General features: G+C 37.8%; 1 protein-coding gene across 1 annotated transcript in view; it reads left to right on the forward strand.

Annotated features, from left to right (window-relative positions):
* The window catches only part of PPP2R2C (protein phosphatase 2, regulatory subunit B, gamma), a 141,288-nt gene that overhangs the window by 78,068 nt on the left and 40,438 nt on the right, over positions 1–22,782 (forward strand). The window contains exons 2-5 of the mRNA XM_009328842.1: positions 5,465–5,562; positions 6,163–6,328; positions 10,501–10,613; positions 12,273–12,450. Coding sequence (XP_009327117.1) covers positions 5,465–5,562; positions 6,163–6,328; positions 10,501–10,613; positions 12,273–12,450 — 555 coding nt within the window. The remainder of the gene's footprint in view (positions 1–5,464; positions 5,563–6,162; positions 6,329–10,500; positions 10,614–12,272; positions 12,451–22,782) is intronic.

Below are 22,782 nucleotides of genomic sequence, written 5' to 3' on the forward strand. Positions count from 1 at the left end.
GTGTGAGATATTGCACTGTGTTTACTTGAATTTGGAGGGGTGGTTTCTGGTGTCATACAATCCCTAGATCCAAGATGGTAAATAACACTGCTGTGAACCACAAGGAATGCGCATTACAGAGTCTGCTGCTTCAAGTAGGAAATTTTTATGTTTTCAAGGATCTCTCTGCCAGCTATTTCAGAAAAGAAGGATTCATCTGACCCTCATACCTTTGAGGTTTTGCATACCTTGTTTTCTAGCTGCTTGAAGAAACCTTTGAAACTCCAGCTTAAAAAAAAAAGTAGCAGGCTTTTTCTTTCCATCCATTTTTTTCTCTTCCCCCCCCCCCCCCCCCAAAAAAAAATAACACAACTAAGAGACAGGCAACTCTAAACTAAATTCTGACAATAGAGCTCACTGTAATGGCCTTCCCTTCACAGGAGATACTGTAATACTGCTCCTCTTTTATCTACCATTTGTCCTTTTGTTTTACGGCTGTCTTTGTTGCAAGCTGCTTTGTTGTTTCTTCCACATTATGCTCCTCAGGGACTTTTGTATCAGTATGACTGAACATTGCTTGCAGCCATGCCAGATTGTGCTGTGATCTTATTGGATTTCACAAACCAAGGTTAGGCCAGGTCAGAACTTGGTTGAAATAACATAGACTACAAGATTGCCTGCTAGCCACTGGGAACACGCACAACAAAAACCTGACCTAGGTGCTGATTCAGTCAGCTCAGGCTGACAGTGTTGCCGTGCTGTTTGTGGTGGATGTGATAGAAAGGAGAAGTTCTGACCTGTTCTGGCTGGTAGGATTTCACAGCTTTTTTTTGAGAAAAGCACTAATGTTAATTCCAGTGTTCTGGCCCATTCCAAATCCTTTAATTCTCTATCAGGATTACACTGCAATTCAACAGAATATTATATTCTCTGATCATCTTTTCCCTGTACCGTTGCGTGATGTTGTTTGCCCTCAAAACTTGCTACTGTTGTCCAAAAAGCTGCATTTCTGTGCTGGGTGAAATAGTTTTGAGATTTTCTTTGCTTTCCTGACCTTCTGAAGCAAAATAAAGTATACCAGGACCTTCAAATGAAAGGCCCCAGAAAGGTAGAAATTATTAGTAGAAGTAACATACAGTAAATTGTAGTTGAGCTTTTCTTAGAGTTGCTTGAGGTTTCTGACCAAAAGACTGTATGAAGATGAGTAAGTGTGTTCAGACTTTGCTTCACTGAGTGCATACTAGGTGGAAAATGGCATGCAATTATGCTAGAGTGCCCCCAAATGATGCAAAGATTTATTATATAGATAAAGCTTTTCTAATTATTGTAAAGATTTTTGGTCCTGTTTGTGTTGTATAGGAATAAGCTATTAAAAACCCTTAAAATAAACCTGTAAGAGGCTAGAAAGTGAACATCGAAAAGTATGTGATGGTGTGAAATAAAGGACAGAATTAATTTGGGCTACCTGTACCAACCTTTGTTTCATCCCACCCCGCACTGAGCCTGAGGGAGGGCTGCTGGAGGGTTTATTTGCCTGCATCTGTGCTGGAACAATACTCATGAAGTTGAGGGAAGAGCAGTACAATCAGCTAGAGATATCTTGATGTGCACAGATGTACATTGATAGACTTAGATCTGTTAGAAAAGCTGAATATATCTAGCTAAGCAGCAGCTGTTGGGTACAACATAGCCATTAAGCACATTTAAAGAGTGTAAATTGTGAAGCTGCAGAGGAATTAGTTAATGAGGTACAAAAGGGCAGAGGTGACTAGGAGTCAGGGAATGCAATACTTCAGACTGTATCAGGAAAAACTTCTTGTCAGTTTAAGCTGTAGAGTAACGTGATGTCCTTCTATGAATATGTAAAATTAGTCTGGGGAATGAAGTCTGTGATACCTTGTACCTGCTGGAACAATTTGCTGTGGCAGGATGTGGAACAGATGACCAGGTGTATACACCCCTGGAGTATTTTCATCTTTTGAAGGTTTTCGGTTTGCTTTTCTCAGTCAGAGTCTGGATTTTGAGAGTCCAAGTTGTGCTTTTTAACTGAGTGAAAATGTTAAGCATCGTGACTTTTAAATCCAAGTTTATCTACATTTCTGCATAGACAAAATGGAGAATTTAAAAATGGAGTAGGAAGATTAGTATTGGATAAAAGTTGGGATCTGCAATCTGATTGGAAGCATTTGCCTGTTGGCACTGAGGTTACCCATAATTGTTCTTAATAGGTAAATTGTCTCTGATAATCCTAATCGTTAGTGCAAAGCTTGGCACTGCCAGCAGAGATACGGAAGGTGTAGTGCAGAAGAAGGCTGGAAGGAGTCTTTCATCTCTGCCATCCCTTGCCAAGGGCTTACTGTACATGCAAATTCATCAGCTCTTCCATTGTGGAGCATTTATATATCCTGGAAAGGGTGAAATCTGATAGTTAATTGCTCTGTATGCTCAGGGGGCCATTCTCCAATGGAAGAATCTGCAGGATGGGACCGTGGTTGCTGATGTTGCTACAGCATTAATAAATATGGAGGGGAATGTTCTGCAGAAGGGTATGGAGAGCTTTGTTGATTGATTCTGTTCCTACCTCCTCTGTCTTGGGAAGAGCCAGCCTGGCTAATCTTTTTTGTGAAAACAGCATGAAAAAAAAAACAGATTTGCTGGATAAGATTTCTTTTTTTTTGGCTGTTGTTTTCAGCTGTTATTTACAGGATCAATAAAAGCGATTTTCCAATTCAAGGATAATTTTTTACCAACAAGCTGCATAGCCTCTAAGGTCGGAATATTGGTTCTGCTCTTCATCAGAACAAGTTAATTTAAAAATGATAGGTAGCTTCCAGTTCAGAATTAGTTTTTCTAATAGAAAGGAGGGATACATCTGGAAGAAACATGTTGGGGGGGAGAGAATTTTGCCTCAGAACAACATCATTACATGCTGCCCACAGATACTTAAATGTTTTAGCTACTTTTCTTTAAACAATAATCACTTAACTGCACACAATATTTTAATGACAAATGCAATATAATAACAAAAAGCAGAGCTGTTTTATTATAAGCCTGGTTCAGTTACTATTGAAGTCTGTGCAAATACTCCCATGGACTTCACTGGGCGTTGGCTGATGCCCTCTGTAAAGTGCAATATAATATTTTGTGACCATTGTGACCATAGAGAAGAGTATTTCATGCCTTTGTAGAAGTATTCCGGGCCAATAGCAAGTGGATTCACACATATAAGTTCAAATGACATTCATTCCTTTTGCACAGTTATTTTATCTGATTCTTTCGTGACCTGTTGAGAAAATCACATATACATTACACATGCGCACACATACACACACAAATACACACATATTTAATAGGTATTACATCCCTCCCCTCTGCATTTACCCTTCTCCCCCACTGCATGCTTAAGATAAGAGTCTCCATTCTAAAAGGACTGTCAATATGAGACTTCTGCAGTTCTGCCTGTATGGTTGGGGTAAGATACAGCTTTAAATTAGTAAAATCATGCAGGCATCATTTTATAAGCAGGAGTCCACACCTACTATCAGTATGAATTTTGCAGGGTAAGAATAAAATAGCCAAGAAATGTTCTTCCACTGGAAGCACTACAAATGAACTTTACATACCAGAAAAGTTGATTAGATTTTTAGATTTAAAAAAAAAAAAAGGCAATTTTTTAGATCAAACTCAACCCATCCCAAGCCCCAGAGCATCACCAACCATAAGCAAAGTCTCTCTACTCTTCCTGTACTCTAATAAGACTAGGGCTTTTGGGGTTATTACCTAGAAAATACACAGTCTGTGGAACTCCACATAAAAATCAAATGCCATTAACTTTGAGAAGCTTTGGGTTCAGACCCCAAATATTTTAAGTCGTCATCTTCCATTTTCTCAAAGTCTACACATCTATACATTTTATTCAGCAAAAAAGAAAATGGCATTCACGCTTTATGATTCCCCCTTCCTCCTTTATATATGTAGTGCATGGAGGAAAAAAAGAGGAAGGTTGGATGGTTTGTTTGTTTTTGTTGTTGGGGTTTTTTTTTGGCAGAAAAATTTGATGGTGAAGATTTCTTAAAAAAATAAGAAGATATTTTTCTTTACCATGATTAGGGTAAAGTTTTCCTTTTTTAGATGGTGAATTGTTTATAACGTTCCAGTAAAAATCTGGCTTTTGGATGGCTGTGTTGCTGATGAGAGCTACTGGCAATAGAAGCTTTGTAACACTCAACTGCTAGTTTATTAAAAGAATAATAGGAACAGATGTTTTCAATTCATAAAATGTATCAAGTAAATGGTACATCCACTTGTTATTTCAATTCCTTTGAATTTTAGTGAACTCATTTGGGGCTAGGTTTTCAAAAGAGCTTAGCCCACTGTCACCTCATTCTTCTCAGTATAAACTGATGGATGATGAACGTGTTTGAAAACCACAGCTTTTTATGCCTAGAGGGGAGCTGCTAACTACTGACGCTTCTAAAAATCTGGCCCATGTTTCTGATGAGCGAATACTGATCATTATAGAGGATTCATACATGCAATCTCCGAGTAATACTCTGCATTTGTCTGTGATTGTATATATGATGGCTTCTTAATTTACTATTGCACCAGTCATTTTAATTTAAATTATGCTAATAGTGTAGGATTAACTGTGGATTATGATTCTAGCATTTACTGTCATACAAACAGAAGAACCCGTTCTTTTGCTCCTACAGTCTCTTTCTTCCTTCTCATCCTGACATATAGTAATTTGTGCTCAAGACTGGCCTCAGGTTTTGATGAGGTTTCTTGTTTAAGCTGGTGCAATTGCTTAGGGAAAGGGAGTTGTTGAAAATTAGAAAAACAAGAGACTGGAATCTTTTTATCTTCTGATGACACATTTTTATGGTGCTGAAATGATTTATCCAAAACGATGATTTGAATGGGCTCTTGCCACCGTAGCACAGTGAGCAGTTCTGATTTTGCCTTCGTTCCTCTGTGGTAGGACAGGCTACATGTACTTTGCTTTTGCACTCTTGGCTCAAACACATATTTGAGAAAACTAGTGCTAGAGGGTTATGTTAAAACCCTCATAAAGGGTGAAGAATAAATAATACATGCAACAGGACTGAGATGTTATGTTGGTCCTTGCTAGAGAAAATAGCAGGAGGCCAATGCTGTTGCTATCTCCGGTACTGAAAAAGGCTTTGTAGCAGCCTGAAATTGCTCTTCTTGAAGCATAACCTCTCCAGAGATCTCCTCCACTCCCAAACTGCAGATGTGCTGGAAACACAAATTTGCCTCGTTATGTTTGCACTTGTTTCATTGTGTAGCAACCTCAGATTGTAATGGCATGCAGCCTGTTTGCATTAGTGACTTGCTGTTAAATTCATCTGTATTCCTTCAAATCCCTCATTTGTTGCATTTTTTGTGGAGTGCTTGATATTTCTCATATGTTAATGTTGTAGTAGCAGTCTAAAATTTGCCTTTTTTCTCTTTTTCCCTCCAGCTGATATTATTTCTACAGTTGAGTTCAACCACACTGGAGAACTGCTGGCTACTGGTGACAAGGGGGGTCGGGTTGTTATATTCCAAAGGGAACCTGAGGTATGTGAGTTACCAATGTAGTCCTTAAGAGCTTGCTAAAACCTGGCTTTATTTTTAATACTTTAACTGGATTATAAACAAACTTGTTTATAATCTCAAGATTCAGTAAAACAGAACGTCACCTCTTTGGAGAGGAAGTGAGAGAGGGGAAGGATCTTTTTACTCGCAAGTTTGCTGTCCCAAACAAAAATGCTTCAAAGCTCCAAAATTCTAAGATAAGAAGAAAGAAGGTTGTTTTTATTTTACTTCTATGTTGTTTTAATAGCTTTTGCCTGTTTGATGGAACCATTCCATTTAAAACAATGCCTTTGCCTTATGTTTCACTTTTAAATTCAGTCCATCTGCAGTATCTTTTGTAGAAAGCTTTCCTGAATAATTGACATTTCTTTAAAAATTCTGCCTTTTATTAAATGTTGCTTCAATACTTACAGGAAATTTCATTCCTGTAGAAACAAATCTGTCAATATCATGTTTTAAATGAGAAATTAAATTACACTTTCAATATCTTTATATTTATAAGGCTGCTTATACACCTTTCCTAAGAGATGGAGATATATTGCCATCATAAACCACATGTTTTGTTGTTCTTATTCTCCATAGAGTAAAAATGAGCCTTACAATCAGGGGGAGTACAATGTTTACAGCACTTTCCAGAGCCATGAACCTGAATTTGATTATTTGAAGAGCTTGGAGATAGAAGAAAAAATAAACAAGATCAAGTGGTTACCACAGCAAAATGCAGCTCACTCACTTTTATCAACAAATGGTAAGATAGATGAGAGTATATAGGCCATATCAGCATTTTGCTCTTGTGCATTTTAGTGCTCACTGTATGTATTTGTTCATTTTAATCTACTGTTTGAGTAATTTCCTCTTTCAGAGTTTACCAAGATTGTCATACTGACTCTGATATCTGTTATTAATGTATTTTATTCATAGTCATAGGGTTTTTCCTATTGACTATCCATAGACATTTAGAGCGCTATCCATTTTTGCTATTAACATGCAGTGCTATCCTGAAATAAATTTTGTGACAAAGGCATCACCTGACTCAGCAGCTGTGTTTCACTGGGGATTTAGAATTTTGTCTGCTGTATTTGTCATAACTTTTATTCTTTGTAGATGTGTAAATGAGTGTAGGTGAGAGAGATGAATTTCTTTTTCTTTTCATTCATTATCATCAGAATGGTTTATTTAAGTTCTACAGAGTTACACAAATCTTTGGAAGGCAGTAGGAATAATAATAGGATATTGATACTGACTCATCTTTCTAACATGCTTAAGGCCTATTGATTAAAAAAATGCAGTATTATTGCTAAGAGGGGATGTGCAGATGTGACATAGGGGGAAGAAATTGAATGGAGCCTGACATGCATGGGTGTCATTTAGGAAACATTTGGACACCCACAACCTTTATTACTGCTGGCGATGCATGAGACAAAAATATCTGATTTTAAAACGTAGATCTCATGGTAATCAGAAAAGAATTTTTCTTGTAGAAGTTTGAGCATAATTGGGAATTGCTGATAGAAAAATAGTGTAATTTCACCTTCGGGAATTGACGCTTTAGGGCAAAGTGATTACTTCCAGTTAAAATTTATAGCAATAAATAATATTTACATTTATTCACAGTAGGTAGCAAATTATTTTATGTTTTGTAGTCTGTTTTCCTTAAAGATGTCTTTTGACTTTTGGGGGGCACTGTTGCAATAGTTGAAATGAAATGTATCTGCTATAGCTAGGTGATTTGTGCTAATTTAATGATTAGCTAATTATGAAGTTTGGGAGTTTACTTCTGCACTTCTCCCTTGCTCAAAATATCTCTTCTACTTCAGATAACTTTAACTAAGAATGGCTTCTGCCAAGTGCATGATACAAAAGCAGATTATTAAAAGTAAACCTCTCCCTTTTCATTTTAAAGTTTGTTTTTGGAAATCCTGAGGAATACAGCTGAGCCCTCAGGTACGCTGCTTTTACAGTTGGCCTAATAGACCTTTATATCCATTTTCTGGTTGATATTAATATGGGAGGGGAGAAAGGAAGAAATAATCAGTCTTAGTGTTGCTATGCGTTAATCCAGTTGCAGCCAATACTGAGCAAGCCTAGGACCTGGCAAAATACTTTGACCTCTGTTTTTCCCCCCTTCTTAATTCTGGAGCATCCTGGCAGACCTTTTTATGGTGAGGAGAATAGAAGTGGTCCCACTGGCATAGCCTTTGGATTTTGGCTTTGAATTACAACACATTTCTTTGTGCCAAGGAGGATTCCTAGCTTCCTGGCACAGCAGGGTTGAAGTCTGAAGATTCACCTCTTGGCATACTCTTAAAGATAGTTTTAACTTTAGGATACAGAAGGTCCATGTTGAATTCCTCGCTGTCTCAGAGATTACCTGTGAGAAGTCATTGACAATGTATATCAATTCCATGCCTATAAAAAGGGATAATAGTATTTTCCCTAACTTGTAGAAAATGAAGACATTACCTGTCACACATGCTCATATTGGGCAGATTGTAGAAACATCTTGAGTACTGGTTTATATTTACTAATTTCTGAGCCTGATATTTTAATGCAATTTTTGATGTTCTGCTTTCTGGTAGTTCAGGATCTAAAGCACAGTTTTGGTCAGAAAAATGAGAACTGTGAAATGGCATCCTTTCTTTCCGCAGGCACAGGTGGACAGTGCCCACTGAATTTGCTGGAAGGAGCATCCCTCTATTAGGGAACATGAGGGGAGAGTCCGTCTAAATCTCACCCGCAATATATCAGACTTGATAGGTCTGCACCTGCCCAAATCTGTTTCTGTCCTTCTAAGGAGGGCTTTTGTCTGAGGCTGTTCCTGCCTTGGTTCCTTTCCAGTTCATGTGTTACCAACAAGTCATCAGCTAAGCTTTGATTGCAGCGTCTGAATTAATGGAGGCAGAAGGAAACCACCAAGGCTTTCGAATCCCACTGTGGATTTGCAGTGCTTAGCAAATTTCTGGTTTGCGCTGTGAAGTGAACTGATTTTGTAGTATAATAATATATTATTAGGATTCATTGGTATCTTTTGTACCAGAATATATTGGGGCCACTTTCGATGTGAGCTACATCGGGTAGATCAGAATTTGGCCCATACAGATCCTTTCATCTGAGGATTTCAGACTGCTTACCAGACATTAATTAATTTAAACTTCACAACACCCTTGAGACTGAATGAATACTGAACCTCACAGAGATGTTTCTATATTTTATGAAATATAAGCATGCTTAGAATTTCTAGGGAGTTTTTAAAGTCCAGAGGCAGATGAAGGAGAAGAAAACGAACACCTGTGATACCCTTAACTGCTAATAAAATAGTTTTCACTCAGGAAAGGGATAGGTTTATCAATAGTAGTCAAGTCCAACAATGGAAAATTGTTTGTGTTTTTTCTTATAATTCATTTTACAATTGCTGTATTTATAAATTTTAGAATAGATAAGTAGGAATGCACTATTTACATCTAATAAAAATCTCAAGTGCATGACATGGCCTATATGTATTTTTAGTAACTAATTAACGTGACTGATGCAAATGAAATGTATTGCATATTTAAATGGAGCTTTTTAGTTGCAGATTGAATTAACCTCTTGTTCTGTAGATTGATCAATTGTAATATTTTTGTTGCTTGAAAATTAGCATATCAATACCGTTAGGAGATTCATAATAGTAAAAACACTCAGAGTAGTGGAGGGATTGATTTTGAAACAAAAGAAGGTTAAAGTTAAAGTTGCTCTAGAAATGCAAAACGATTCGTGTATTCATATATCCGGCCTTTAAAATGATTTGTACTATCATTTGAAAGAAGTATTTGGATCAGCCACACTGGGGAAAGAAATGCGCTCTGCTATGTACCTGGGGAAAGAGGGGTAAAGGAAGAAAGTGGGACGAAATCAGAAGTGATGCAGGAACTGAAGTTAATGAAAGCTGTGGTGGCAGCTGAAGTGCAGCAGCTTTGGAAAGGCTTTGGCTGCTCCATGAACAGATGAGTGAAACAACCGTTAGAAGCTTGGGGACAGATTTTTTTGCAGAAGAGTTGGCATTGATTTTTCAGCCTAGGGAGTGTTAGGATTGGCAGGTTGGGTAGGCGACCAGAGTGGGAGTGGACGATCAACGTTAGGGAAATCTGCAGCTTCAGCTACTACAAAAACAAGGAGAAACTCCATCTGAAATGTTTAAAACTTCTATTTGTTGGCTTCAGAGGTTCTTTGCTAAACAAGAGGCATTCTTATTCTATCATCTTATGCTTCACCCATCATGAAAAAGGGAGAGTTTAGATTTAATTCCATTCCATGTAAGATTAATGTATTTTTCTCCCTACTTATCTCTCTTACCCTTACAACAGAATTCTCTCAGTTTTTTTTCTCAGTTATTTCTCAGCTGCTTTCCCTTAGGAGGGAGAAGTATCTCATTTTTCACACAGCCTTTCATTTGCTGGAGCTCCTGATGTGACACCAATGCTGCCCATTCCCACAATAGGTCAGGCAGGTATCATTGGTGTGTCTGTCTACTCCATGCTCTTCTTTTGCTGTTTATAAGTAACCTATCAAGCTGGCTTTAATATCAAGATTATTTCCTTGCAAAGTCAAATTGTCAAACTGAGCTTCCGCAGTGAGCATGGAGTGGTTTTGGTCTGTTCCACCTGCAAACTGCCAAGTTGGATACGAGAGCAGCATGTGCTCTACATGGTCGGTCAGCTGCCAGTAACCTCTGACTCGGTTTGAAGGTACGGGATGTGCTTTATGAGTATTTTTTCTGTTGGCAGCATTTTCTGGATGTGCAAAATAAAGTGACCCAGACTGTTTCAGCACGGGACTTGTCTAAACCAAGGTGTAGAAATTTCTTTAAGGATTATATTGTGAAAGGTGAAGAACCACATTCAGAATTCCTATGCTGACAATTGTTTGTCTTTTCTTTTAAAGATAAAACAATCAAGTTATGGAAAATTACTGAAAGAGATAAGAGACCAGAGGGGTACAACTTAAAAGATGAAGAAGGAAAACTTAAAGATCTTTCTACAGTAACATCACTGCAGGTAAGCTGCTGTCTTTGTCCAAAATCCAGTTGTTTCTGTACAGAGAAGGTAGTCACGGGTGCTAACTCAGTAAAAGATTTAAGTATGTACCTAATGCTCAGCATATATATGATTATTCTCATTGAAGTTCTAGCTGACTGATAAGGTCTCGAATCTGTCACACATTTTCAAGTCACAAATGCTTTATGATATAGTGACCAACACAAATATGTTTAGAGAGTTTATGTCAGTTTTATTCTTCCTGATAAAGTTCTCTCAGCGTGAATTAACGTGCTTTCACACAGGATTCTTTAGCCTGGTGTGCTGGAAACAGTCTACTTGTAATTAATATTAAACAGTGTTCTTGCTTCATTCAGAGCAACTGAGTTAAAGACGGTACACCAAATTTCAGTCTCATCTTTATTTCAGTAGTATAAAAGAATTATCTCCTATCTGAAGAGTGGGATTTGCAATAGTCTGTGCTCCAGTGAACGTGAGGTTTTGCATTCATGGAACTCATATAAGCACATATGATAACGTAATAGATTTTTGCTCTCAGATTTAATGGCTGAATTCACTCCAGATGTTTTGGCAAAGGAGGTGCTAAAGGTTAGAACTGGAAGGCTATGTTGTATAAACGCTACTATTTCTTTATTATTAGAAACAAATAAACAACCCCCACCTCCAAAACAAGCCAATGTTGTCTATTGTGAAAAAAGCCTCCAAAGTGTAAAGATTAATGGGGAATATTTATCCATTCTGTATGATTAGGCAAACAAAACCATTCCAGATTGCTTATAGTCTGAGAATTCAAAGGCTGAGCGAACCATTGTTTTGTTCCTTTAGTGGCAAGCTAAACTCAAAGCTTTAACTCGTCTGTGTTCCTTTTTAAACTATCTTGTGGATTGATGTATGATAGATTGTTTCTGATGCATGTTCAACAACATCGAATAGTCCCAATCATGGACCACAGCCTTACAGTGTTTAATGCTTTAACAATAGGGAATAAATTGACAGTGCCTAGTTATTGAAGCATGACACTGAAGTGACACACAGGGAAATAATGAGGGCGCGATGATGAGTAATAGTCTGTGGTCTTAGCTTTTCAGGAGTATGTGTGTACGTACGGTATGTCAATACACATGTTGGCTTTGTTTTCCAAGACTTTGTTTATTATGTTTTGCTGAGATTATAACCTTTTCACCACTTGACTTTTTTGAAGGAGAGACATCAAGTAGCAAAAGAAATACTGTAGGTGATTTACAACTAACAGCAAACTCTATAGCAAAAGCAAAATACTAGGACTTCACTGTTTGTCAGAGCCAGAGCCTCCTGCATATGTGGGACAGTAGCTCCTGCTGTGGGACTGGCCTGTTCTGTGGCAGCTGCCAGTGCCTCCCTTCCCCCAGTCCAGGCATTCCAGTGCCTGCTTTCCCACAGTCCAGGCTTTCCATTGCTCTGCCTGGCTCTCCATGGCTCTCCTGTCTCTCCCTTCCTCCTTGGCAGGGATGGTCTTGCCCAGCAATTCATCCATGGGGGAATTCAGCTTGCATACACTGTTGAGAAGTTTTATAATGTCAGTCTTTGAATGCTTGCTCTCCATTGAAACTCTCATCATCCTAGCAAAAAATTATTTAAAATCTTACTCCTTTTCTGGTTTGTGTTTTGTTTTTTTGGCAGGTGCCTGTATTGAAACCTATGGATTTGATGGTAGAAGTCACTCCCCGGAGAATCTTTGCTAATGGTCACACCTATCATGTCAACTCAATATCCGTCAACAGTGACTGTGAGACATACATGTCAGCGGATGATCTCAGGATTAACCTCTGGCATTTAGCAATCACAGACAGGAGCTTCAGTATCCTTTATTGTGGTTCCTTGCTCAGTGTTGATAGTATTAGTGGGGCTTAAGAAAGCTGTTTTAAAATATTTTTCTGCAGATTTTAAAATATACCTTTACTTATCAGAATCCCTGCAGTATTTGCAACAGAAAATGTTTGGATATCATAAGAGACCGCTAAGAGGTTGCAAAAATCGGGGAATTTTATGTGAAAAATAACAATCTTGGAGTTGGTTAATGACAAGTAAATAGGAAACTGATGCCAGCTGAATGGTAACTATCCACCTGATTAGAATACTCTATACTGTTATTTCCTGAAGACATTTCATGCTGAGCTACTCTACCTTGTTTCGCTGAAAGGTCAGTCCTTACCCTGACCATGCCCCCTGTTCTCCATCATCCTGCTTTCCAGAACCCTAATGCCTGAGATGTGCACAGTTTGGGGATAAGGCTCAGTTGCTTTGCGTGAGTTGTTGTGTCTGTGATTAATGCAGTCGTTGCTCTACCAAGTGCTGGCATCATCCTGAAAGCTGTGTTGTGGGATCATTCCAGTCATCTGTGAGGCTGCCCCTTCCACTGCAACAGGGTGGCTTGGAGGAGGAACAAGAGAAAATGTAGCCAAGAAAAGTGATTCTCTGTGTTTTGGAGAATGTAAAGGGACCAGTAAGAAGAGAAATAGGTTATGGGGCCAGCTCAGAATGTTGTGTTCCTTTTGGTGATTTCTTTTTGAGTATTTCAAAAGGAGTTAGAAGACTATTTCTCTGTGGATTTGTATGAGGGACTATTAGACGTCAAAGTGTCCTACTGGGGGCAAATTCCTAAAAGAAAGCACCAATGTGATGGGGTGTTCTCCCTGCCTCTGGTGATTGTTTATATTTCTTCCTTCATAGGCCAGATCATCTGTGGAGCTTAATCCGTGCTTTGTTAATGTCACAGGAAACATTTTCATTAAATCAAACTACTCTTAATGTCCTTAAAAAACTGCCTTTGCAGGATCAAGTGACAGGTGCCTTTACCCTGGGGACTTTAGGGAATATCTCCTCAGTTTGTTTCCGAACTTGTATTCTTTTTCTGTCTTTCACCTGTCTAGATTAAGCAAGCTAAATGGTGCCCTCTTTAATATGACTGTTTATATAGGACCAATTTATATGTGGTTCTTCAAAGTCCAGCTATGTCTGCCTTCGATATCCAAGCAACTGTACTTCCATTCTTTAGTAAGAGGGAACAGAGTAGGAAAATCGTTTGTCAGCACACCTATATGGAGTAGCAGCGTGTCTCCTGACAGTGTCCTCCTCACTGTAGCTTCATCCTCCAGTCTTGTCTCTGTCCCGGACACTTTTATACCTGGCCACTGTGTGTTCTCCTCTACTGTGTATCCTCCTCTTTCTTCTAAAGCAGAGCAGTGAGTCAGACCAAGCACAGCAGTCTCTGTATGTCTGTGTATGATAACCAGATCACACTCCAGAATACTCATACAAGATAAGTCTTTGCTTTTGGCAATCCCTTTTATTGTGTTAAAAGCTGTTTTATAAACTATGGCTTGCCAAGAGAAATATTTCTGACAAGTTTTAAAAAAACAAATAGTTACTATAGTTCGTGAGGACAGCATGAGTTTTTATTAAGTCATTTGCCATGCTAAGAGCTTATTGACAGAAATATCAGCCCCAAATGAATTTTTAAACCCCAAATGTGTGTAAATCTTTGAAAAGAAAAGGTTTACTATGGGAGTATTGATACAATCAGAACAAAAGTATTGTGAACATGGTAGTGTAAAATAATTCTTAGCATTTATGCAGAGCTTTTTATCTTCACATCCTTTGTATATGTTGATCAATTTATCCTTACAAAAGATTAAGAGGCTGGTAGATAGATGAATTTGTCTACTATTTTGTGGATGAGGAAATTGAGGCAGAAAATTTAAAGAAATTGCTTATGAAAGCTATAAATTCCATAGCCCCGATTAACAACATTTCATTTGCCCTTAGTATGAAAACACTTGTATGCAGGCTTCAGAACCACTTGGCCTCCAATAGTGTTTCAAATTCTAGCAATATACTAGGAAAGAACTGAAAAACAGACTTAGTCTTACAATCATAACTACTACCGTATGTCTTGATGGAACAGCATGGATAGCAAAATTATCTGAGATTGAATTAACTGTTTAGGGTGTTATTGCTTCTACTCCTGTATGTTCAACTGCTGTATTCGGTGACAGCTGCATGGACTCTGTTTCAAGCATTAGCACACCCCTGTCGTTGAATATTTACTGATAAAAAGTGTTTTAGAGTTTCTGATTGAATCATTGCTTTAACTCTTAAAACATGATACCATTTATAGTAGCACGCTCGATTTCTGAGTGTGTTCTAAGATGATGATGAGGGGGAAATTAAGAGTGTGTTTCTGTTTTAGGATAGGAGACTTTTCCTGTATCTGGGTGGCTTTGGGATACTTATGTGGATGACTTTGGAATAACTGGATTTCTATCCTGGATTGGGATACAGATATTGCTGCTTCTTTTAGATACACACGAATGAACATCTGGGAGGTTCTTGCTAAGCTGGCTATGGTGGCAGCAGATTGACTTTTGTGGCTGGATACCAGTATGTATTCAAGAGAGTAGACCTAGTTATATAGGCTGTATCCACTTCTGTTTCAGACAATATAAGCTGTATCTGTACTAAGTTGTCCAAACCAGATCATCAGGCAGATTACTTTAACTTAATTCTTTGATAAACAGAAAAGTTGAGATAGATGTTCCAAAAGAAGGTGAGATAGTTACAGAATATTGCTCGTATTGGGGAATTAACTGGGAGACCACGGTAACTGGAAGAAGGGGATGAGTAAGTTAAATTTGCATCAGTCTTTCCACAGGTATCTTTTTGTTCATATAGAGCCCTGTAAGTCCATGTAAAATCGCAGGGGCACGTTTTTCCCCTAGATTTCAACATCTGTCCCATCTCTCCTACAGGAAACCCAGTTACATAAAACTCTCCTGGAAGTAGATGAGCTTCTGGTAAAAACATTGGGTGTGCCAGTTGTAATTAGGACTAGACATATTAAGATGAAAAAATTCTGCCAAGCAAACAGTTTAAATTATAAATGAATGTTGGTGGGCTTAGTGCCTTCTGCAACACACTTAGGGGGACAGGCAGGAGGAGGCTCAGGCAGTTTTAAAAATGCTTGCTTCACATCTTTTTACTAGATGCAAAATGGAAATGAAGCATCTTGCTGTTTTACATGCAAGGCTTGATTCCTTGAAATACATGTTTAAAACAATAAATAGAAAACATTTTGGTTTGAAGTGGCATTTGTTAATAAGGGATCTGGCTGTGATGTGTATTTGTCTTTCTACTTTCCCTCAGAGGCAGCACTGCTACATATAATGAACTACAATCTGTTTACCCAAGAGGCTGGCTGTGACAACGACACAAACAACAAGTACAGTGGTAGAATTTCTGGACATTCAGCTCATGTTTGAACATCTTTACAAGTTGCATGGGAAATGCTGGAGAAAGAATGGATTAGCAGTGGTATGCTAGGGTGTTTTTCAAGTAAAGTACTTTGTCTTATAGAATTTTATTTGAGACCAGTTGGGTTATAACCATTATTTTAGCAGTTCTACAGATCACTGAGAATCGTTCATTTCTTTGAAAATGAAAAGGCAAAGCAATGCAGATATTAATTTAAATCTCTTTCTGTCTTCTTTGGAAAATATTTTAAATCAGCTTTGCAGACTTTGACCAGAATATTTGCCTTAGGTAAAGCCTTAGGCAAATAAAGTACAATTAGTGGTTTTCTGGTTTGCTTTTGTATTAGCATAAACGCTAACTGGGGTAAAAAGCAGACAAGTGAGTTTTATGCTGGGGCTGTGTAAATTTTCATGAGGAATAAGCAAGACTTCTGTACATTGCTTCCCACTTGGAAGCAGCTTTGCCCAGTATTGTTTGGGCAGGAGGAGGAGGTGAGAGAACAGGAGGGGGGAAGGTCAGCTGGCAAATAATTGCACATATGAGTCTTTTCTTCGCTAAAAGGTTTAATGTGTTTGGTTATGTTATGGAGAACGAGAGTCAGTGTCCTTAATTATGGATGATATTCTTCACTGGAAAAGAACTGAGGTAAAGGTTGCTGTATTGGTTAATATTCGGTCTGAAATGGCTTAGCAGTGTTGCCCATAGCTTAAGCTTTTAGATAAGTCATCTTGGGTGTAGTGAATGAGAAAACAGGACTGCTGGAAGCGTACTCATAAGGCTTACTTCACATCAGCAGCAATCTTTGGACTATCTAGCTGTACTAAATATTCTTTATGAGAATGTATTTGGATTGCTCGCAGAACTATGTAGCTCATAGCACTTGAACTCCCTTCATTTCCTGGTAGCACACTGTTTCACTCTGGAGGCTGTCATGGCATTGCTATGGAAACAACATCACCATTTCCAGCATGTACTCATCTTGAGACTCATCTTGACTAAAATACTCATTTCTCAGTCAGATCAATATAGTCCAGGGTTATCCTGTTTTAATAAAAAATTCCTTCTTCCGTGTCCCAAAAGGGTTAAGCTAATTAGCAAATCACCATAGAGCCGCCTTATAGTCTAATGTATTCCAGTATTTGAAGTATATCATGGATAGTCAGATCGTTAGGCACCGTATCTTGGGGAAATTAATTTACTTAAGGAGTAAACGGCAACAAAAAAGAAAAGAAATAGAAAAACCAAAATAACATGGTACATTGATGGAGACCATGTCTGTGGCAGCCCATTGTGCACCTGAATATAGTGCATATATAGGGCACATATAGTGCTCTGGGAGCAGCCCCCAGGCTGGGGAAGATAGCTAGCCTTACCAAATTCCTGTTACCTGCCTCAGTGCTAAGCATTTGAATGCTAAACTGAAAGCAAATCTGCAGTATTCTCTTGGCATTTGCGGAGCTGTAAGCTGGCAAGTTTATGCCCTTGAGTGAGATAAGGTTGTTTCTATAAAAATTCCTCAGCCAGGATGACTGTGCACAAGCTGTGTGCACAAGGATGCATTTTCTGCGCTCTCGAAAAAATGCCTTTACTGCGTGAGAACCTGCTGCCACCCCCACCCACAGCACTGTTTTCCTCAAGCATGCGCTTTCTGTTTGGGGAGATGGCAGACATTATTTCTCTTCTTTTGAGAGCTCTGTGTAATACATTTTAGCACTTCCTATTCTATCAAGAAAGATTCTGCCAATCTGTATCATGTATTTAAAAAGTATATATTATACCATGGAGTCATATTCTAGCTGAGTTGCTACTAGCAACACTTGAGTAGCTTTTCCTCAAATTTGTGGTGTTGTTTTATTCTTTACTTCCCAGAGTCTCTCCTTCTCCCACATGCGTTGTCTCTGTCTCTCTCTTCTTTAAAGGAGAATTAAGATGTCTGCAAACCTAAAATCAGGTCTGTAAGTTAGAAGTAGAGGATTGCAGAGGTACTATGCACCCTGTTTTCATGGTTTGGTGAGCTCTTTTGAAGTGTCACTATTGAGAAATGGTTGCTTTGCTTTTCTAATTAAAACACTCGTATGTGAACAACTGTTGAAAGTAGCTTTTTTCCCCTCAAGCTGATTAGGTTCTGGATTGATGTAACGCACTCTTTAGTCTCCACTTTTTTTAGCAGGGGAATACTGGCCTTCTAGTAAAAATAAGAGTTGACAGTAGTAAAAATAAAGATTTTGACACCTAATCATATCTGAGTACTGTCAACTGGAGGTTTTCTGTGCATTTTGATAAATGTTGAATTGTACTCTAATTTGAGGTAAACTACTAGAAATGCTGACCAATGGCTCCAGTGCCCCATCTTGCAAAGCCATGGGGAAGAACAGTATGTAGAGGAAAAAGGATAGAAAATAAAAAAGAGGAAATTCTATTGCATGAAACTTGTGAATACACAAAGTTCACACCAAGTATCAATACTTAACTGTTAGGTTCTTTGCTGCATTGCTATTTCTCATCTGCCAATAATTGCATTGTAAACTGGTCATGACAGAGATCTTTCCTCCTCTGTATTACTGAAGTGGTTGACATACTTTAACACAATTAAATACTTTGCAATAAAAATATTTTAAAATAATTGTAATAAAATTTTGAGGTTAGTCAGTCTTAGCCCCACTTTTTATACTCAGTTAAACAAAGACTGTTATAGCCAAATAGGTTTGCTGGAGTTTCCACCCAAAATCTGAATATTGCCCGGTGAGATTCCACTTCCTGTTACTTCCATCAGTATTCTAATTCTGCATTAGATAAAGTGGCAAACTGTTCAGGAGAGAGAAATCCTGTAAAAAAGGTAACAGAGATGAAGAAATGGTAGGAAAAGTTTTGTTTTGGAAAAATATAAGTCAGTGTATCTTTGCTCTATAGAGATCTGTTAACTGCCAGAATGTAATGGGGTGGAATTTCAATGAGCACCAACAGAGGTTTTTTGCTAGGGATCACTTGCTTTAATGGACAGAGAAAAATAATATAGTGTTTTCAAAAAAATATATGACAATGCTAACCTTGCAAAAGGTAATCAGAAGCAAAAACTTTGTTGCCCACTGAAACGAATCTTTACGTTGCCAGTGCTTAGCATTCAGTCATTTGATGATGAATTTAGGAAAAGGGTTGTAGTACTTACTTCCTCCCAAGAATTTGCTGTTCAAGTTACTCTTATCTGAAGCAATGGAAAAGTTTTCCATTTGAAAAATGGCTATACTAGATGGAAATTCATGGTTATCCATTTAGCAATGATTAGCGATTAATTTGAGGTTGTTTTTAAGTGATATGATTTTTGAAGCTCTGCAAAATGGCAGTTTCCATTGACTTTGCCTGTTAACTTTTGGGTTTGAGATCTTTCAGCTTAGAGTATTTGTGCATTAAAAATAAATTATTTTGAAATTACCTATGCAACTGTAGATACCAAATCACGCAGTAACTTGAGGATCATTTACACTGGTGTAGTTCAGTATTTAGTTTTGCTAAAATGTAATTAATAGATTGGCAGAAGATACTGTAGTTCTTGCATAGTTCTTATTCGTAATGCTGAATATTTGTGTGTCAGCAGAGCATCATACGTATGAGTGGCAACAGATCATAGGTCATATACTGAGGCTCAGGAGTAGGAACAAGCACCAGCATAAAGCTTATAAAGTGCTGCTGGTGGGACCGCAAGAAAGTGCTGTCCTGTATACATATGATGGTGCTTAAGGGTATTAAAAGAATTCTTGAAATTGTGAAAAATAGTCCCTCATTTCTGGGAAGATTCTTTGCATTAAGTAGTATAAGAAATTCATATCGTCTTTTTCAGATGCCCCAGAAAACTAGAGGATAAAGTTCTGTTTTGTAGGGAGGCCTGAGATGTGTTTCATATCTGACTAGACTTTTCATGCTTTTTCCATACTGACTTAAAGCTTACCAAATACATAAAGTTTATAAATGGTTGCCTGAGTTGGGCTCTGCCATACAGTATTTTTTGGGCTTTTTCAATTGGTATTGTGGACCTGGAAAAGCAAATATGACTATAATATCTGATCTGACTACAGTAGTTATTGAAGAAGAAAGAAGGATGCTTTGCTACTGTCAAGGTGAAGTACACATATGTTATTTCTTGTCTAAAGTGCTGATCCACCCAAGTTCTGATATTCTTTTATTTTACTCTTGGTGAGCTTATCCAGAAATAAATCCTTGATTGCATGAAAGTAGAAAACACTTTGTGTGTTCTTTACTTGTTGGGAGGACTTCCTCATTGTACTGAGAAGTTCACAAATAATGGTATCTGAAATAAACCCCACTGGAAATCAAGACACAGATTTGTAGTCACGTGGGTTTAGAATAGCTTGAATTTCCAAATATCAAGTTTATGCATCATCTTAGAAGATCCAAGGGCTAGGAAGGTGACTGAATCTTTGTTAGCCAACATAAGAGTTAAAGTAAATTTAGTCAGTATTTTTGGAGACAAAAAAAGGTACAGTGAAATGCATTTTGGCCTCTTTTATATTTTTTTCATGCATCAATTTGCATTTACTTTATATGATGTCTGTAACATTAAGCCTTAAACTGTGATGGTTTAAACAAAGAACAGTAACCACTTTATTTATGTTAAAATGTTAACTACATACCACACCTTACCTATGTGTACAAGCAAAGTTAGGCAAAGTTCCAATGTCAGAATTGTGTATGCACTGTAAAAAGAATATTTTAATATACATTAAACTGGAGAAAGACAGCTCTTAACAGAATAAAACCCAATCATCATTTTAATGGAGCTGTTAAGCAGTATTACTAGATATCAATGATCAAATAAAGCCTGATTTTTCTTTAAACTGTTTTAGATTCTGCAGGGGTCCACCCTAATTGGATATGTAATACTAGATAAATAATAATTAAGAAGAATATAAAAGGAAGAAAGAATGTTCTGACTGCTAGACTGGGGACCACACTGGCTCCATGGGTGTGTAATTAAACAATGCATCAGGCACCTGTTCTTTGTAAACACTGTAGTCAAACGTGGCATAAAGTAAAGAATTTTAAGCTTTAAACAAAATATCTCATGTGACCACCAGAATAAGGATTTTAGAAATGTGGTAGCTGGGAGAGTCCTTGATGTGTGTTTTTGCTGCCTGTTAGGAAGAATGCAGTAGGGGTTCTTCTATGAAAATCACACAAGAAATGTTTTTAGTGTCAACTGAGGAATAAAATTAGTAAATAGCTAAGTATGTGTAACTGTAAGTTGTCGTCTTCTCTGAACCGTATAGAATCCCGATAGTAAACGGAGCCTTTCATGAACTCTCCACAGACTCATTTGTAAGAAAAATTCTGTGTGTCCCTAGTGCAAAGTGTCAAGAGAGAACTGCATTTCTAGGGTCACCTAAATGACTTTGTCTTGTAGACACTAACATAGATACAGCTTCTACAACAGCCATTGAATTGGTTCTTCTGCTTCTGTTGAGGTAAAACTACGTCCAGTTTGGACACAACATTATTTCTGATGTGGTCATCATCTATCGTAGCATATCTTAATTGAGTACAGTTTTTAAGCTATTCAGGAACAGTTGTGTGTTTATATGTTATCTTGCGCAAATTGCAGTCTTTATAACTAACTGCTGTAATTCAAATAATAGATAATAATTGCAGCAGTAAGGCTGTGTGAGTAGGGACTATGAGGACCTTAAGGATGATTTGTTTTCAAGAAATACAGAGAAGTCTCAGCATCTTTTAGGAGACTTTAAGTCCAGATTTAGGGAGCTCTGAAAACCATGAATAAATTTGCAAAAGTGGTCTTTCAAGACTTTTGTTTGGTTTTGTTTCTTGCCAGAGGATACTTTGTGATCCTTGTCAGAAACAGCTGCTTTTTAACTATTCTCATCACCTTGAATTGACTCCTATCTCAGGAATTTGACTGTCAGCCAGAGAGAACTGGATGACAGAGCATATCTGACAGCCAAAGGAGCGATAATCAGAGCTAAACAGTATTTTAGCATTGAATCACTGACTGAGACCCTCCTGCCATACAGCTGAAATGTACATTGCAGCAAAAGCAACAATACATGGTTGGAGTGTCAGATATCAGTGTCTTCAGGGCATGGGATAGTGCTATGAAAATATTCCCTATCTAGCCGTCCTCCAAAAATAAATAAATTGGAAAAGTTGATCCTGGCTGTGAAAAACTAATTATAGCTGAGGGCTTTGCATTCTTGGCAAAGACCAGGCTCTTCCTTTTTCTGGAGTTGCTTTTAAAGAAGTTAATTTAAGGTGATTTCAGCATAGCTATAGCCTTGGGATAATTACTGCACCGCAGATTTATTGTTTAATAAAAATATGAATTTGTTAATCAGAATACATAATTTTCTTACTTATCACTCCTGTCCATACACAACTTGAATGAATAAGTATGTGATTATGTTATCCTTTTAATGGATTTCTTTATCTAACCCTCTGTCTTCTCTAATGCAGTTGTCCCCAAATAGAGACCCATACCCATTATTTAGTTGCTGCAGAGGTAAGGAAAAACAGCCAGAGGCATTAAAACACTCTTGGTTTTTAAACTGTATAGTGAATTGAAAAAAGGAAAAAGAAAATTGGCTGGAGCAAATGATAAAAAGTAGTGTGAAACCCTGAGCCCGTAAAAGCCATTTCAGAACTCTTTAATAGTACATTAAAGAACAGCACTGGGATTTCACTGTATTCATGTGTTTGTAGAGTGACCTAGGCAGCGCAACTATGGAAAATACTTCGAATTTTACAATAGGTGCAAAGATGTCTTTTCACAGATCTCCATAGAGCCAATTGCTTTCCAGTTTAATTGGGACTGTTATTCTTCTGATTGTAGCAAACAAGTTACTATTTTGTGCCA

Source organism: Pygoscelis adeliae, unplaced genomic scaffold, assembly GCF_000699105.1.
Source record: "Pygoscelis adeliae isolate BGI_AS28 unplaced genomic scaffold, ASM69910v1 Scaffold66, whole genome shotgun sequence".
NCBI lineage: Eukaryota > Metazoa > Chordata > Aves > Sphenisciformes > Spheniscidae > Pygoscelis > Pygoscelis adeliae.